Below are 18,562 nucleotides of genomic sequence, written 5' to 3' on the forward strand. Positions count from 1 at the left end.
ATTATTATTATTATTATTAATATTACCATCATTTTTTTTTTTATTACAGCATATTGCCAGACTGCAGTAACAGTGAGATGTGTTTAAAAAAAAAAAAAATACAAGAAAGAAAAAAGTGAATCCAAACCGAACAGAAAAAAAAAAGAAAAAAACATTTTGACTTTAATATTTGATGTTTTTTTGTACTTTTTTTAATTCATGTACACAATATAACAGTCTAAAAACATTAAACACACAGAGCTGAAGACATTGCAGTGTTGGTTGGGAAGTGGCGGTCCTCAGGGCAGTTTATATACCGTAGCAACATGGTCCTGCTGCACTGTCAGATATCTACGGGGACGGTTGGGTAGAAGAGGGGCGAAGGGGGGTTTAGGGGGGACTACAAACCAAAATGGCCGTCAATATAAAACTAACAGTCCTTTTTAAATCCACCAATCAGGAGACGGTAGAGACAGAGAAGAGCGGTTAAGTAGCTTGACGAGGAGGAAAATAGAGCGGCGGAGGGGGGGAAACAGGGAATGTGGAATGTCTCGATTTTCATTTCTTTTCTTTTTTTTACATTTCTTTTCTCTCGTAGACAATATAAAATCTCACAGACAAGCAAAGAAAAAATTAAAACACTGGACGTACATGTGTGTATGTTTGTATGCATGTATGTATGTAATTGGACGGAGGGGATGGATGGATGGATGGATGGATGGAAAAGAAGGGCTTTGAATTATTGCTTTCTGAGTAAGTCTTATTCTTCACTTCTCATCTACATGAATTGCATCTTTCTCATTCTCTCAAACTCTCTCAATCTCTTTTTCTCACCATGGTGTTCTGTTAACACGTGATTACTCCGTTTATTCGGGAGGAAGGAGGGATGAAGGGAGAAGAGGAGGGAGGGGGGAGGAAGGAGGAAGGAGGGAGGAGGCGTTAGGGAAGGGGGGTGGGGCTCAGAGCTCCTTGCTCAGCGAATCCCGGGCAGTTCTAATCCTCTTTGTGTGGGCCTCACACGTTTCCCGCCTTTTTGTCTGGTAAATGATAACAGAAGAGATTGAAAAAATGTATTAAAAAATAGTTCTTGGAAAAAAAGGATAATCTTAATAAACAGTCATATAAAAAGGGTTAAATGTTGCATGTGTGTTTAGTGGTTTAGTACAGATGTTGGACTCTCTAGTGTTGGGTTAGTTTAAGTTATTTACAGACGTACACAAAATAAACAACACAACAATTTCATGAGGAAAATATGACAAAGTTGTCACATTATAATAGAGGATCATCAGCATAACATAATAACCAACAGGAAGACGTACATTCTGTCTTTCTGCCTGTCTGTGTCTCATTTCCCTTTTTGTCCTGTTTCTGTATATTTGTGCCTTTTCTTCTTTTTGTCTTTTATGTTTTGGCTGTCCTTTGTGCTCTTGGTTTTTCCCTGAAATCTAAAACCCTGACCATCCACTGGTATGTCATTTATCTGTATTTCTGTCTTTCTGTTTGCCCACCCCACCCCAGAGAGAGGGAGACAGCAGAGAGCGAGAAGGCTAGTTAATCTGGCTTGTTGAAGAGGCTCCATGACACTTTGATTTTGCCCGCTAATCCGTTGATGGACTCAACTCTATTGATGTCTGCTAAACTAGGTTTTCTCTTCCACAACAAACAGAGAGCTAACTATCTGAGCTTCAGCTAGTTAGAGCTGTAGCAGCCTATCGGCTGGAGGGTAGAGGAGGGAGGCCAAAACACGAAGGCGGAGGGTCTGCAATGAAGCTTTGGGTGGTTTTAACGCTTCTTGTATCAGTACACTTACGTCTGTTCACACAAAAGGTTTAACGTTGATCGTCTCCATGTGAGGGGCTGATAAATACTGTGCACGGACTGTGCATTTAAAAGGAAAACACAACCTTAATCGACACATTTGTCATGAACGGGTTTGTATGATATCGTACGGAAATTTATGCACAACAATTCGTACGATATCCTACAATATTAGGTTACGAATTGCTGGTCATGTGACACCGGCTGCAGAGCTCCATGAGCGGTCGGTCGCGGCTGTTGGTAGTTGAGTTTAGCCGACAAAAGGTGAGCGTCAAGCGGCGACAACAGTTAAGTTTAGGCAAAAAAACGAAATTGATTATATGTTTGGGGATAAGAACAAGTACGAGTCTTGCAGCATCCATTTGTGATCTTTTCAGGGCATGAATGCTGAGCATTGTATATACGTCACTTCCTTTGAAAACGCTCATTTTAAAAAATTTTAGTAAACTGGTCACCATTATCCAATTATTCTTGCAACATGGCAGCATGGGATCATCCAGCATTACCATGGAAGACGACAAGAAAGAAAGAAGACTTGGCCAGTCCAATTAAGACGTGAAATCTCTTATTGTACTGTAACTGAAACTGTTTCTGTAAGGACTTTCAGTATTGGTTGAAAGACTCTGAATGCGTAGAGAGAGGAGAATCAAATCTGCTAAAATCAATCGTAATCTTTTCATATCAAAAAATAATTTCCATCCAAAATGAATGTTGTATCAGTCCATAAAAATTGTTTATGTATACTGTGGAAGAAGTACGGCTGCATATGTAAAGAAAGTAAAAGTTTGAGATCACAGAGCTGGACATAAATCAGCAAAACATCCCCTTAAGTTAAAAGTTTGTGTCATCTTTGTGTGGTCAGTGTGTTTAGATGAACGCCGTGTGGCTTCCCGCTGTAGCGCCCAGCGTAGCAGCCTCAAGATAGTAATACGCCCAGAATGCACCTGAACACACCTCCCTGTAAGACCAGCACGCACAGAATGCACCTGAACACACCTCCCTGTAAGACCAGCACGCTCAGAATGCACCTGAACACACCTCCCTGTAAGACCAGCACGCCTATGGGCACACAGATGGGCGCAGGGGTGCAAGATAGGGCCCGAGGTGTTAAACAGCGTTCAATTTTAGCAAAAGAGTTTGCCCTTCGAAAGGAAGACGCTTCCAGTAAATCGCACGGCGGCCGCAGCAGGAGCCACACTGCTCTCCACAAACATCTGTTGGTCTGTGTGAGAGCAAAGCGAGGCGGTTGCTGGACACCAAGCCTCAAACTACACTTGAATGGAGAGGAGACTGGGACTGATAAATAATGGAGCTTCTTCTGGTTCGCAGGCACTTCACCTCCTCTATGCTTAGTGTCTGGCAGCTTTTGAGCTTTGGCTCCCAGGTGGGAATGTATAAACCTGTTGCTGGAAAAGAGCTCAGATAAAAGGCCTTTAGAGCAGAGATCTTCAACAGGGGATGCGGGACCCCTACGGGGTCCTCAGAGTTAGTGCAGGGGGGTCTGCCAAATGATGTTTCTTATTTCAAGAATTAAAATAAGTTTGCACATATACATTAATATGAATGCTACATTTTAATTGCAAAGATAAATTGGCCTATTTGTGAAAAAAAAGGTAAGTAGGTAAGGTAGCCACTATGGTAGCCATACAGTTAAGCTTAAGGAGTCACTGTGCCTTCCAGATGGATGTTTAACATTTAAACTTGATGCATAAATAATTACTTTTCATCCATTCTGCCCAGTTTAATATGCAACTCAATTGTATATTCCACCAAGATCGGATAGTGTCTTAACGTTACACGTCGTAGACACACGCAGGAAAAACTACTATGTTACGCAGAGACGAGACGGGGCTCACTAAGTAGGAGCAGAAAAGCAAATGCAAAGATTTTGGCCGTAATGTCATTTATTTTTGTCAAAATGGATTTCATTTAATTGGTATCGAATCCTCAAAAAAGTATAGTTCAGGACAGGCACAGCGCCAGGATTCCAGTTTTGGGTGGGCCTGTTGAAAAGTGGGTGGTCCTAGGCCCGTCAGGCCCACCCATAACGCTGTGCCTGTTTCAGGAGGCGGTATCAAAGTCCTGGTGTTGGTATCGGTATCGAAGATTTTTGACCGATAAGCCCTACTCCTCACATTTGTACTAAATCCATTTATATCTGCAGGTCATGAAAAAGGACATTGAAAAGAGCAAGAGACCGGCTTTTTGAAGCGTGAAGGCTACCGTAGCTGTAATACGTACTTTAAACTGCGTGGTGCGAGAGAGTTGATTAGGATATATGATCTCAACACTAGATGGGAGAAATTCCTACACATTGGACCTAGGCTTAAACACGTTACTGCTAAATCTCCTCTTAATGGACTCTTTTCTTGGGGCTGCAGTTAGCTTGCACTGCGACAGGCTGAGCCATGTAGCAGTCAATGTGATATTTATATTTTTTATAAGTTCATGAACAGTCAGCCTCCAACCGTAGCTGCCATGGGAATCCGCACACACACCACCTGAGTCCTTTTATAATGGTTTAGTTGTGTGACTGTACATGAACTTGACATTGTACTGAAATTAGCAGTCACTAAATGAAAGGGATGCCTCCCTCTCTCTCTCTCTCTCTCTCTCTCCTTCTCTCTTCTATCTATACTTGCTGGGTTTTTTTACAGGTGAACAAACACTTATTTAACAACCACACTACAATTTCTTTAAAGGGATTTAGAAAGAACTGCTGCATCAGTTTTTCATCATGCAATCACACAGGGAAGTTGACATGCCTATGTATACGTGTACAGTGGATAAACATGTGTGTGCAACTCAAAATATATAGTTCATCCTCTTAGGAAATAGGCTTATTTTAGTTATAGTTTAGATATAGTTTTAGCGTCTGTCTCAAAGTCCAAACACTTACGTGTGAATGGAAATGATCTCCTCATCTAACTCTTTGGAGAGAAAAAATGCCAATAAGCGTATTTCCCAAAACGTTGAACTATTCCATTAACGTGAACGCTATTGGCACATTTATCCGTTACTTTTAGGTGTGTTTACTGTGCATAAATGTGTGTGTTAATATTATTACGTGTGTGTGTGTGCCGGCGTCGTAACACCCGTACAGACCGCTGCCGACGCACAGCTCCCTCTCTAATTGGTCCGTCGCTGCTGACATCACGTTCTGAACGACAGCCACCGCATCTTTTGAGATCACGAACAAAAGATACGATATCGTATATGCACACGTTAGGCAGCGGTGGCCATCGTTCTTTTGGCGGTGGCCAACACTTTAGGCAGTTTTTTTTTACGTTTTTGACGCTCATTTCAATGTTTTTGCCACTTTTTCTGCTGTTTTGGTGCTTTTTTACACAGTTTTGTCTGGCTCTTGACGTGATTGTCATTTTCGAGTCCGGCCCTTAGTGAAATTGAGCTTTAACGTGTGTTAGCATGCATATATGAGCACAAGCCTGCACTCATATGTGGAAACTTTACATTTGGCACATTTATCCGTTACTTTTAGGTGTGTTTACCTGTGCATACGTGTGTGTTCATATTATTACGTGTGTGTGTGTTCTTAGTATCGAATGTCGGCATCGTAACACCCGTTCAGACCGTTGTCGACGCACAGCTCCCTCTCTAATTGGTCCGTCGCTGCTGACATCACGTTCTGAACGATGGCCACCGCTGCATCTCGTAGATCCCTCTTCCTCATTTCCTCCTCCTCCTCCTCCTCCTCCTCCTCCTCCTCCCTCTCTGCCCTCTCCACACCATCGTCACAACCTCTGTTTTGTGGAGACTCTGCCTCCCCTCCCTCCCCCCCTTCCCCCTCTTCCTCCCTGCTAACGGCTAATGCTAGCTCAGGTTCTGGGCCGCTGCTGTTGGTTTGTTTACGGCTATGGTTTGTTAGTGCTGGTGCGTGTCGCTGTTGTCTGTTGTTAGTATCTCCTTCTTTGCTGCTGCTGCTGCTGCTGTTTTGTGGCTCGTCAGAGTCCCGGTCGGCGTGCTCTAACTCACCGCTGTTCACAGCCGCCGTGGTGTTGATGATCTTGGCGTTGGCCTCCTCTTTGGCCCCCACTGCCTCCTTGCTCTTCTTCACGGGGCTGCCGCCCGTCGTCTTCCCAGCATCCTCGTCCCCGTCATCCTGGTGATTGTGTGTGGCGTTCTCCTCCCCAGTGCCGTTGGAGCAGCCGTTCTCCCCGTTGGTCACTGGAGTGTCGGCCGGCGTCTTCTCCGCCGCCTCCTTAGCCGCATCCCCTCCGGTCTCCGTCGCCTCTGGCGTCTTCTCGGCCTCCGCTGCGTCTTTGTCATTGGTGTCCTCGGTCGCCGCGGCGGCTTCGCCGTCGGCCGCTCCTTCCTCCGCTGCTTCTCCTCCCTCTCCTCCCTCTGCGGCGGCCCCCTCCTCCTCTTCCTCCTCCTTGGCGCCCTCACCCATGTCCACGCTAGTGGACTTGCCCTTTCGCAGGATGAAGTTCTTCAGAGAAACGGCGCGGCCAAAATGGGAGCGCTTGGCCTTGGCTGCCTTAGCGTCTTTGCCCTCCTCCGCTGCTCCATCCTCACCTGCACGGGAAAAGACAGTTTAAAGGTTAAAGCTTCTTTGTGAATGAGATTGTCTTAAACTACCTCTGAAACATCGGCCATTTAAGAGAAACAGCACTTCCTCCTGCAGAATGATTGATCACAAATGACTAAAACAAATGAATAGTGAAATGGATTTTGACACGCATAATGTTTAAGATGACTATATTTGAAGCTGCCTTAATTATTTTTTGGCCACTAGGGGAGAGAAGTAGCCTAGAAATCTAGACGCACCCTAGCGGCAGCAAATGTAATCTGCAGCCAGGGTCATCTAGCAACTCTCCGTTGACTTGCGAGCTGGAAAAACCAAACTCTAGTCAGGCCAATCACATCGTGTATAGAGTCGGTGGGCGGGGCTTTACATAATGATGGCAGAGTTGTGACGGTTCCACATGAATTCCCTGATACTTGAAAACAAAGAAGATGGCTGCTGCTGCTGGAGAACAGCGGTCTTTGGAAGACTTGGAGTTCAGCTTTTCTTTGAGAAAAGAACAAAGAATGTCAGAAAGTCATTCTTAAAAAAGGAAGATGTGTTCAGAGTTTAAAGTGTAATCTATCAGCTAGCGTTGCTCTGATTGGTTGTAGAGCTATCCTATTGCGTGTAGAGGGAATTTGAAAGACAACCGTTGATCCCGCCCCTCAGATTGAGCCCAGCCAACGGTAAGTTCCCAGACCCAACATCTGGATGTGGGTCTGGCTTGTCAGGCTAGGAGAGAAGGCCACCACCATATCATTGAAGATTCAAGAGTTGCCTATAGACCGAATTACCGTAATGTATAACTGTAACATTTAAAGATATATAGTTCAACCTATCTGACCCTTATTTTCTGTCCTGCGTTGCTTTGCTAGCTTCTTTGCTAGCATTATCTAGCATTAGGAACAGTCAGTCTGTAACCGCCGGTTGGACTGACTGCTAGTTTGGGCGGTGTCATGTTCTTTAGTCTGTGGCCCAACAGGTGAACTAGCTCTCCAAGCTAACGTTAGTCACAGTGTTGACATATGAAAGCGTAAAACATGCATTTTAGATGAAGGAGATGAGAGTATATCCAGTTGTTCCTCATCCCCCTTTTGTTCAGCACCGTTACATTGTATGTACAGGACGCAGGAGGTTTCTACCTGGAAGTTATTGTGAACAAACATTGTGATTGGGTCTATTTCCACATTTAGGAGACACAGAGCAACATCATCCTATTGGAGTTGCTTGTGATGAATGTAAGTCCAATTTTAACTCTACTTTTAGCTCCGTTTGGTTCTCCATGTAGCAACTCTTGAGAAAAACTTCTGTCTCTTTAGCTGCTAGAGGCTCAACTTTCCTCATCGGCTTAATTAGATTTAAAGAAAAGTCATAAAAATCCAGGTGGAAATCCGATTTTAAGAAATACCATTTGCATCTCAGGTGTGATATTCTCATCACAAAGAGGAATCTCAGTTAAAATGTATTGAGTTTAAACCACTTTCCTCCAAAACATGGAGGAGTCCAGGATTCTGTATTTTCTTTATGCAGCCAGAGAGCAGAAATTCAGCTAAATTTAGTCTTTTACTGTTGACTGAATCCACAGTGTGACTTGAATTTTACATCAGATGTTGAATATTTTATTTGGGGAGAATGTTCAATTACATGACCTCCCTCAGAGTTAGCAAGCCACTACCTCCTGCCTGTGCTCCCTGGACGGGACAGACACAAAGTGAGTGTGAACACGCTGTCAGCGTCTGAGTCTCGGTGTTTTTAATGGTGTCCATGTTGAACTGTGATCCTAAACGAGACTACATGTGTAAAGGTCTCGTTCTACGGCTTCTTTTGAAAGGATTGTTAACATGAAAGGGACTCTGTAGGGATTGATAAATAGATACCTACGCAGAGCCTCTGCATCGTTCTAGCGTATCTCTTTAAGAGAATAGCAGAGCCGTTCATAGTGTATACTTGTGTGGTAGAGCGAGTGAGAGAGTGATGGGGGTTAGCTTCGGAGGGGGTTAGCTTCGGAGGGGGTACCGACTCCAGCGGTGGGGGATGGAGAAACAAAGTGTCTCCCCTGTGCTTACTGACGACGGTCAGAAAGCTATAGTAGGAAAAGTTAACCCTCTGCTTGATTTCATGTTATCCACGGACGAGAACCCGGGAATGAGTCGGAGGAAATGTAGTCTATATCGACGACGTTTCCTTTCCGGGATTGTTCAGGTGCCGCCGTAAATTCCAACGGATGTCCCTAACTTCGGCCGGATGTCCGTCACCTTCATCTTTCTTTGTGTTGGCGTTCTATATTGCGGTGGATTTATCAGGACTATGGTTAACTGTTTTCAGTTTTCTGTTGCACAACTAAAACAACTTTTGAACGTACACATGTTCCACCATAACAAGCTGAGACTATTTTGCAGCCGCACTGTGGCTACGTCCGGCGCTTAGCCCCGCCCAAGACGATTATGATTGGTTTAAAGAAATGTCAATAAACCAGAGCAGGTTTTTTTCCCCATCCCAGATTGCTGTGTTGACTAGCCAGACCTTCCTCCACAGCACTGTGGAGGAAAGTCTGGCAATGCAAGACTAGAGGAAATGTGACGCTACCAAGCCACGGCCAGACGGACCAATCACAGTTATCACTGCAACGAGAAGTTACATTTCTGGGTAGGTGCACGTCAGGCTACAGCAAAGGGTCCGTACATATGCGGACCTACGGTGTAGATTCAACGCAGAACCATAAATCAAGCTAAAGGGTCAAAAGATACATTTGGAGGGGCTCACGAGATGATTAATGGTGTAGCAAAGAAGAAAAAACTACAACGTTCTGCTACACTTTTTGGGCTTCAAACACTATAAAAACTATCTGAAACATGACAAGTAGCCCCGACCAGATGCTGCTTTTTTTTTGTAAGTTGTTACAATATTTGTGTCATCTCACCTGAGGAGCCGGCTACAGTTGCATTGTCCTTTCCCGCCATTTTGCTAAATGATTAGTTGTTAAAGTAATTTGTCATGCAAACAAATGGCAGAAAATGCTGTTTTCAGCCTCTCAAATATGGAGGTTTCCTGCTCTTTTCTGTTTTATATCACATTAAACTGAATATCTTTGGGTTTTGGACTAACAAAACAAGACATTTAAAGACATCACCTTGGTCTTTAAGAAACTGTGATGGACATTCTTTAGTATTTTTGACATTTTATAGACTAAACAATTAATCGGCAGATTCATTGATAATGAAAACAATCGTTAGTTGCAGCCCTAAACGTAGGGTTGGGCATCGAGAACCGATTCCTGCTTGGAATCGTTTCTTTATTGGAATCGTTTGGAGGATTTGGTTTCAAACCTGGTCATGGGTTCCCCATTTAACATGCGCAAGTTTTAGTTTCCGTAGCGGCCAGGAGCTTGTTGCGTCGCAGCCTTGGAGCGCGGTAAGCAGCGCTCTAGTCTGGCTTTATTTTACGTTGAAAAAGCTGTAAAACTGCAACCCACCATTGAATCAAAATAAAACTTTGCTCTTATTTGTGAAATAAGCATGTGACCCGTTTCCACTCCACCCTCAAAGAATTGGAATCAGAATCGTTAAAATCCAAACGATGCCCAACCCTACCTAAACGTGACAAGCGGCCCCAACGAGATGCTGTTTCTTTCCCCAGAAGTTGTCACAATATTTTGTGTGTCGTCTCACCTGATGCAGCGGTTGCGGTTGCATCCTCCTCCCCGCAGGGGGCGCACTCTGTGTTGGCGCGTTTGGACTTGGGTATGACGCGCTTCTTGAAGGAGGTCCAGATCTCGTTGGCGTGTTGCGTCACCGTCCCACCACCCGCTGCGGCTGCTGCTACTGCTGCTGCCTTCTCCTCCTCCCCTCCTTCAGCCTTTTCCTTTTCCTCCCCTCCCTCCGCCTTGGCTTCCTCTGTTCCTCCCTCTTCCTTGGCCTCCTCTCCTTCCTCCGCTTCTCCCGCCGCGGCCGCCACTGCCGCTGCCACTTCCTCCTCCGGCTTTGCGTTGTCGGCAGAGTCTTTGTCCGAGCCCTTGGCCTTCCCGCTGATGCCGACCATCGACGGGTCCCTCTTCAAACCCTGGAAGGTCCAGGAGCGTTTCAGCTTCCACCTCTTCTGCCCCGACTCCTTGGAGTCCAGCGTGGACGAGTCTCCACCTCCCTCTCCGTCCTCCTCCTTTACGTCCTCTCCTCCGCTCTTCTTGTGCCCCTTCTGAGCCATGAGCTTCTTGAAGGAGTGCCAGCGCTTCATGTGCTTGGTGGCTGCCGAGGACGACGAGGCTTTCTGTTCTCCCTCTTCGCCTTCTTCTGCTCCCCCTGCCTCCGCGGCCGCCTCCGCGGCTGCTCCCTCCTCTGCGGTGGAGTCCACAGCGGCGTTAAGTGCCTCGGGATCCAGCCGGTCCAGGGACTTGGATCGAACCTTTACGTCCTTCTTCTCGGCGCTGCGATGGGAGAAGATCCTCGCCACCGGCTTCCTGATCAGATCTCGAACCGTGGATTTGGCCTCCGCCGGTTTGCCCTTCTCTGCCTTCTTCTCCTCTTCCTTCTCTCCGCTTTCCGGCGCTTTCTCTATCGCCGCCTCTCCGTCTGTGCCGCCCTCTGCTCCTGCCTCAGACGCTGCAGCCTCCTCGCCTCCTTTCTCTCCGTCTTTCTCCCCGCCCTCGGCTGCGTTCTCCTCTCCTCCGGTGGCAGCTGCGACGGCCGTGATCGGCTCTTTCTTCTTCCTTCCTCCCATCACCTTCCCCAGGCCGCTCTTGTTGAGGAAAGAGTCCAGGAACGAGGTCTTGGGCTCCGCAGAGGAGGCATTTTCCGAGTTCTGAGGTGCGGCCGCCTCATCGCTCGCTGGCTCTGCTGCATCACCGTCTTCGGCTCCAGCTGCTGCTGCTGTGTCATTATTCACAGTCTCTTTGTTATCCACAACCTCGCTGTTGACAGCGGTACCGTCTTTATCGACAACCTCGCTGTTGCCAGCGGTACCGTCTTTATCGACAACCTCGCTGTTGATAGTCTCTGAGTTTGTGTTGCCGTTATTGGCCGGCTGCTCGGCCTCTGCCGGCTTGCTCTCGGGGGTTTTCCCGTCTTCCTGGACCACCGGCGCGGCGTTGGCCTCTGTCGCTGCCATTTCGGAAAGGGAAAACAACCAACAACAAAAAAAAAGTGTGTTCCTTCCTTCTTTCCTTCCTTCCTTCCTTCCCTGGCCTTCTGCCCTCCTCTCTCTCTCTCGTTCTGGTGTTTCGGTCCTCCTGCTGGGGTGGTGCTCTCAGGTCATGGAGAGCAGGGTGGAGAACAGTGGCAAGGAGGAAAGATACTCAGCATCCTACTAGACCTCCAAACTCCTGCAGAGCCAAAAAAAAAAGGGAAACAAGAGAGATTAGAGGATGTAGCGGGGGTGAGGGAAAGAAGGGATGGGAAGAGGCGCAGATGGTTAATAGTCTGATTCAACACCATAGACACTCAATTAGTCCGGTCTAGACTGTGCCTTGAATGAGGAATGAAGTGTAACAAAATAGAGAATCTCAGTGGGAAATGGCATGCAATTATGATGTCGCCTAATCAGTCACGCTTCTAAAATTCCTACGAGATTTGATGCTGAAGAGGTTTTTGGAGATAAAGTGAAACTTTGCATCTGACAGCGAAATAATAAAGCCTGCATGTGTTTCAAAACCAGAGATAAGCAGCTCTGAGTTGGTAATCGTCCAGATATTTAACATTGTTTACTGACAGTAGCAACATTCAACATTATGCATGTTGAATGTTGTATCCAAATGCTGGAAATTCCAATTAAAAACTATCAAACACACTTAAAAAGTACTCAAGGGATTCAGACTTGCACATCCATAAAATGAAGTTGAGAAAAACAAATTAAAAACAGAAACAAATGAGACTGACTTTTAGTCCCTTGTATCAGTCGAGCTGAGGGGGTTTTCACACCTGCCTTATTTAGTTTGGTTGAATCTTACTAGAGAAAACACAAGACTTTCACCCAGGAAACGGGTGTTTATGTACCGTAAGTACTACTTATAGGTGCTGTAGGTAGGATTGTGAAGATCCAGGACTTAGCCAAAAAATGTGAACATTGACAACTTCTCAGTCCCTCCCCCCTTTCCGCACAAAACGGTCTCCTAAGCCCCTCCCCCCACAAGGGAGAATGAATGCGTGTGCATGAGCAGTGATTGACACGCAGTTAGACACCCCCCTTGGCCCTGATTGGTGCATCTGAACAAGGAGCGGTGGATTTTTGCAAATGACCTATCGAACATAGGGTCAGTTTCAGCAAATATGACAGAAAGTTAGTTTTAGAAGTCTTACCTACTGCACCTTTAACGTGACTGGTGTTTGAACCCAAACCACAATCTTTTTTCTAATCTTAAGTAGTTGTTTTGCTGCCTAAACTTAACGCATGACGGTGATGGTCAGGGGTTAGGGTTAGACAACCGAACTAGGTTTTGTTAAGGAGTTTTTTAAGTGGCTTTCCACACATATGGTCCCCTTGTGCTCGTGCCCCCTCATAGCTCCCACCACGGACGCTACGCTTTAACACAAACCTAACCCCAGCATGATGGTCACTTTGTCGGCTAAACTCAACTGCAACGGCTGCTGAAACGACCGTCACCGTAAGGTACATGGCTCAGTCACTTTAAATGGCCGCTTAAGTTAATTGTCATAATTCCATAACATATCATTCGAACCAATTCATGGGAATGCCTTGCAGGCATTGATACTTGTTAGAAGGATCAATTCATGTTGCTGTTTTTGGTCTTTTCATTGGATTTGTTGACGATAAGAAAACTACACCAGACTTCTCCTCTAAAAACTGCTGCTTGGTTGTAACACATTTGGAGAATTTAATGAATGAAGCATCAGATCAATGAATCTGTGAGTCACACGCTGATGTGGAGCAGCCGTCTGTTCAGCTGTGAAGAGTCCAGACATTTTCTAGTGAGCAGAGTCACACACTCCTCTCAGAGGAGAAGGTGAACGAGTGAGTCAGACCGAAGCAGGGAGACAGAGAGACGACGCAGACAGAGAGGCACTCAGGTGGAGAAACGATCACACAGGGGAGATGGAGGTGCAAGCAAGAGAGCAAAACAGTCAGACAGAGAGAGAGACAGAGAGAGAGAGAGAGAGAGAGAGAGAGATGTAAACACATACATCACATGCTCCAGATAATCTCACTATGTTGTTGCCACAACTGACTGACTGACTGACCAACTGGATGGCTTCACTGGATGGCTTCACTGGCTTTCTGGGAGATGGGATGGCTGACTGATTTACTGACTGTCTTGATGGCTGACAGGTTAGCTGCCTTTCTGGCTGATTTTCTGACTGGGCTGAGAGAGACCCGGTTTGTGTCATTCACCTGAGACTAGCAAACCACTTCTGGGCAAAGAAGTCATTCATCCAGATAGTTTTACAGCACATTAAGACCAAAACAGCTCTGTCTTTAAAAGGTGTGGATGTGTTGTTTCAGGTACCAGTGAGACAATGACATATGGATGCAAGGGGCGAGTTTGAGTAATAGAGTCATTAGTTTGAAGGTGATTGATGACCATTCGAACAACTGAAACAGTAGAAATGCACCAATGCAGCGCCAAGCTGAGCTAGGTTCAACTCTTTTAACAGACAACGCAGTAGCCTAAAAGATAACAGAAATGCTACTGATATTTCAGAGCCGTGGTCGGGGCCGTAGATTCTAACATGCAAAAACCTCGGTCAGATAAAGGATCAATGAGTCAGGCAGACTGGACTAAGATATTCTGCCTCTGCACTCTCTCAGCTACGAGGAGATGGAGAGGGGGGATGGCAGGTGAACAAGGGGCAACGAGGGGAGGGCTTGTCTACCGAGTGCGGTCATGTCCAGACAGACAGTTTGAGTGAAAAAACGATGGATGAATTACTTTATTTGTTCTCTGAGTGATTGGTCCACTTGTTGACTTGAGGCAGCGTCAGACTCAGTTTTTGCCAACTTGTTGCTGAATAAAGGCTGAATTTATTTTGTATTGTATTTTTTTTTATGGCAAGCAAACCGTTTGGAGCATGCGATTACTCTCTCCGGCTGTTTTGACATGTTTTACACGTTTGTTGTCAGGTTTAAATAAATGCACCTTGTGTTGCACAAATCTCTGTAATCTTTAAAATGGGTGTATCAGTCCTGCAAGTAAACATGGCCTGAGAAGCTCTCCAATATCCTGTTGCATAAGCGGCCTGTGGCGGCCTCCTTTTCCCGCCTTAATGCTGCACTGCCTCTTGTTTACTACTCTGAGCCGTTAGCCTGTTAGCTCTGGTGTACACAACTCATTTACTCTGCCCACTAGTAGCCTGAAGTTAGAAATGGACACCTCCACCTCTGCACACAGACACAGCTATACATGCTTACCATCAGGCAGTATTAGATACAAAGTGTTTTTCAGCAGTTGCAAGACATGTAGTATTTATTTCAGAGACGCCGATGCAACGGCAACCCCAAGAACACAATAAACTTTTGGCTATATATCTGCAGATGTCAATTAGTTTTTTTTTGCTGGAACTGAATGATTTATCCATCAGAGTTCCCTGGACTTCATGAGCGAGTTATTTATCCCACATCCATTACAAACGAGAGCTCAACGGCGGGCATTTCAGCTCTTCAATCTGTGTTTGCACTGACAACAGACGAACAGCTATCGTTCGTTCAGCGACACGTTTGCTCGGACTGTTTGGAAAGTCACTTGGCAGCTGGAGTTGGACTGAAATTCTGAAGCTCTTGATCTAATATTCTGCTTATCAATAATTCAGCCTGTGATGGCTGGTTTTGGTCAAAATACTTCACATGCAACAGTCGTATCTCTGCTCGGCTTTATTAACGCTGTCTTTACTCGCTTCTTTCACCTTCTGCATTCCTTTCCGTCCTATTCAAAGTGTCTGCAAGAAAAAAAACTTTAATTTTCTTCGTATTAATATTGAAACTAACCTTGAACACAGACAATATGTTTCAGAGCTATTTGGAAATAGTGTGATTTAAAGTTAGCTCTTTGGCACTTGAACTCATTCACAGGGTCTCTTTAAATACAAAGAATATAAATTACACTCTAATGGCTTTGTGTTCTGTATTTTACACAAGCTACAAGGTCGCATGTGGCTTTTAAGCACAAACCAAACTGAGGGAAGTGTTTTTACAGAGCAAACTGAGCCAGAGGTTGAATCCAAATATCCACTTTCTGGGCTCGCAGACTTGCAGCGAAAACACACCGACGCGTAAGTGTCACGTGTGGCCCGTGAAGCGTAGATTCGTGCCTGATCGCGCGCCTGGCCATTCATACCGGACGCATATTTCTCCACACTGGTCACAAAGCGATCCTTTTCCTCTCGTCAGTCACAATCTTCATATGGAACGCACCATTTCAGGCACTGGTTTGCACCAACCGAACGACATGTCCTACGTGTCACTTTACCTAAACCCAACTGTCCTGTTCTTCTATACCTAGACCCAACTGTCCCGTTCTTCTTTACCTAAACCCAACTGTCCTGTTCTTCTTTACCTAAACCCAACTGTCCTGTTCTTCTTTACCTAAACCCAACTGTCCTGTTCTTCTTTACCTAAACCCAACTGTCCTGTTCTTCTTTACCTAAACCCAACCGTCCCGTTCTTCTTTACCTAAACCCAACCGTCCCCCCGTTCTTCTTTTCCTAAACCCAACTGTCCCGTTCTTCTTTACCTAAACCCAACTGTCCCGTTCTTCTTTACCTAAACCCAACTGTCCCGTTCTTCTTTACCTAAACCCAACTGTCCCGTTCTTCTTTACCTAAACCCAACCGTCCCGTTCTTCTTTACCTAAACCCAACTGTCCCATTCTTCTTTACCTAAACCCAACCGTCCCCCCGTTCTTCTTTACCTAAACCCAACTGTCCTGTTCTTGTCCCGTGTGTCACATAAACGTACCTTTTATAAGCCCACCCACCATCTTTTCCTTCACCTAACTGCGTCAAAAGTAGTCCCTACCCAGCGCGTTTTAGATCTATAACAACGCCAAAGGCACCTGACCAAGCGTCCGTATTTTGATTTATAGTGAGAATGTGTTGCCCCAAACGAACCGCAGTAGCGGGGCAAACAAACTCGCAGTTCGATTCAGCCGAACTAAACGAGGCAGGTGTGAAAGCGCCGTAAACTTTTCTCTCAAGCTATCTTTTTTCATTCTCCTATTGCTATCACTTTACGTGTGAGTGCCTTGCAAGAAAGATTGTCCAAAAGCGTGGGCCGTTTAATTGATTATTGGGTCTCGGCCCTCCATATGATGGCCAGCTTTTCACCCCACCTTTAAGAGTGACCCTTTATTTTCTTCATATGAAGCACCCCCCCATCTGTAAATGCATGACTGGACAAGTGTGGGAAAAGACAGGACTTTTGGATTCAGCCAAAGCTTTCAAAGTGTAGTAGGGTGTCGCAAGAAGCAATACGGGCTGCTGGGAAATGTAGTCTATGTGGAAGAAAAATGTCGCTCAGACAGTAAATACAGGAGGAACACGGCTGATCATCTCAACCTTGAATCACTGGTTTGAAGTCAAAAATATGGGTTTCTTTCAACCAAATTGCAAATTGGGGTGTCTAACTGTTCAGATGCACCAATCAGGGCCAGGGGGGGTGTCTAACTGTTCAGATGCACCAATCAGGGCCAGGGGGGGGGGGGTGTCTAACTGCGTGTCAATCACTGCTCATGCACACGCATTCATTCTCCCTTGTGGGAGGAGGGGCTTAGGAGATCGTTTTGGGCTGAGAAGTTGTTGATGTTCAGATTCTTTGGCTAAGTCCTGGATACCTACGGCACCTTTAATTATTAGCTAAAGTAATTCATAATTTTTGGGTTTTTTAACTCAAAATTAGGCATATTTTAATTAGATGAGGTTTATTGACCATGAATTCCAAACATAAGTGTAAAACTAAATAGCGGTGATAAGTTGGGATGTATACTTTATGCTTTATAAAACAGACCACAAAAGAGACCACACAAGGGTTAAAGATCAATCAAAGGGCGATGCATACAATCCCAAACATGGCAGCTTTAAAACAGACGTTTTAGTCTTAATAGATGGGAGTTTCTACTGGATTCTGGACTGGTGGTCGTCTTTGTTTCGGTTTCTCTTCATTTTTGGGTGATTGTTTTTCTTTTTTGGTTCTTGGTGGGTGATTATAACGCTGCTGCAGCATTAGTTGGATGGTGGATGTTAGGCTGAAGCCGAGAGGTGTTGGAACGGCATCAGACAGAGGAGGACAAAATGGAGGGAGGGTTGGGAGGAAGAAGAGGAGGAGGAGGAGGAGGAGGAGGAGGGGGTGCAGGATGGGAGGAAGAGGAGGAAGAAGAGGAGTGGTGCAGACATGGGCTGATTGCCAATCGTCTCGCTCTGTTTCAATTGGTCTGTCTCTGCCATCGTTCCTTCTTCACCTCCGTCTGTCTGTGTCACTGTCTGGGTTTTCCCCCCTCTCCTTTCTTTCTTTCAGTCTGTCTCTTTTAGTTCTGTCTCCATCTTCTTTTTGCTTGTCTTTTTGTATCGTCTCTCTCTGGCTTTCTTTCATTTCAATCTCTCGTGTTTTTGTCTCCCTGTTGCTCCTCTTACGCTCTCTCCCTTTTCGTTCCCCGTGTCGGTCCCTCTCACCGTCTTTTTTTGCATTTCTTCTCTCTATCTATGTCTCTGAATCTTTCCCCTCCTGTCAGTCTTCATCCGTCTTTTAGTTTTTCCTCTCGTTTCTTTCAGTCTGTCTCTTTCTGTCTCCAGCTTTCCGTCTCCTTCGTTTACCTCACGTTACCTCCCTTTTCTGTCTTCGTCTCTGCCTCTTAATTTGTTTATTTCTCTCAATGTTTTCTCTGTTCTTGTCTTTGTCTCTTTCATTCCATCCCTTGTTTCTTTTGCCTCCCTGTTGCTCCTCTTTCTCTTTCTCCCTTTTCGTTATGTGTCGATGTTTCTGTGTCTCTCTTTAGGTCTATAAATCGTTTCCTTGCTGTCACTTCATTCCTCTTTTGTTTTCCCCCGTTTCTTTCAGCCCGTCCCCATCTCTTTTAGCTCTCTTTCGTTTATTGCATTTTACCTCCCTCTTCTGTCTCTCTTTCAATCTGTCTCTGCCTCTATTATTTTCTTCTATCTTTCTTCCTCTCAGTATCTCTTTTCTTTGTTGTTGTCATTTCATTCTCTCGTTTTTGTTGTCTCCCTGTCGCTCCTCTTTCTCCTCCTCCCTTTTCGTCATCTGCGTCGGTCCCTCTCGCCATCTTTTTGGTCTTCTGTTTTGCAT

General features: G+C 45.4%; 1 protein-coding gene across 1 annotated transcript in view; it reads right to left on the minus strand.

Annotated features, from left to right (window-relative positions):
* Positions 1-419: 419 nt before the first annotated feature.
* LOC144515898 (uncharacterized) overlaps positions 420-18,562 on the minus strand; it is a 48,184-nt gene continuing 30,041 nt past the window's right edge. Inside the window, exons 2-4 of the mRNA XM_078247090.1 lie at positions 9,994-11,639; positions 5,791-6,333; positions 420-1,016 (exon numbers count right to left, since the gene is read on the minus strand). Coding sequence (XP_078103216.1) covers positions 994-1,016; positions 5,791-6,333; positions 9,994-11,425 — 1,998 coding nt within the window. The 5' untranslated portion in view covers positions 11,426-11,639 and the 3' untranslated portion in view covers positions 420-993. The remainder of the gene's footprint in view (positions 1,017-5,790; positions 6,334-9,993; positions 11,640-18,562) is intronic.

The sequence above is a fragment of the Sander vitreus genome, chromosome 3, assembly GCF_031162955.1.
Source record: "Sander vitreus isolate 19-12246 chromosome 3, sanVit1, whole genome shotgun sequence".
Lineage (NCBI taxonomy): Eukaryota > Metazoa > Chordata > Actinopteri > Perciformes > Percidae > Sander > Sander vitreus.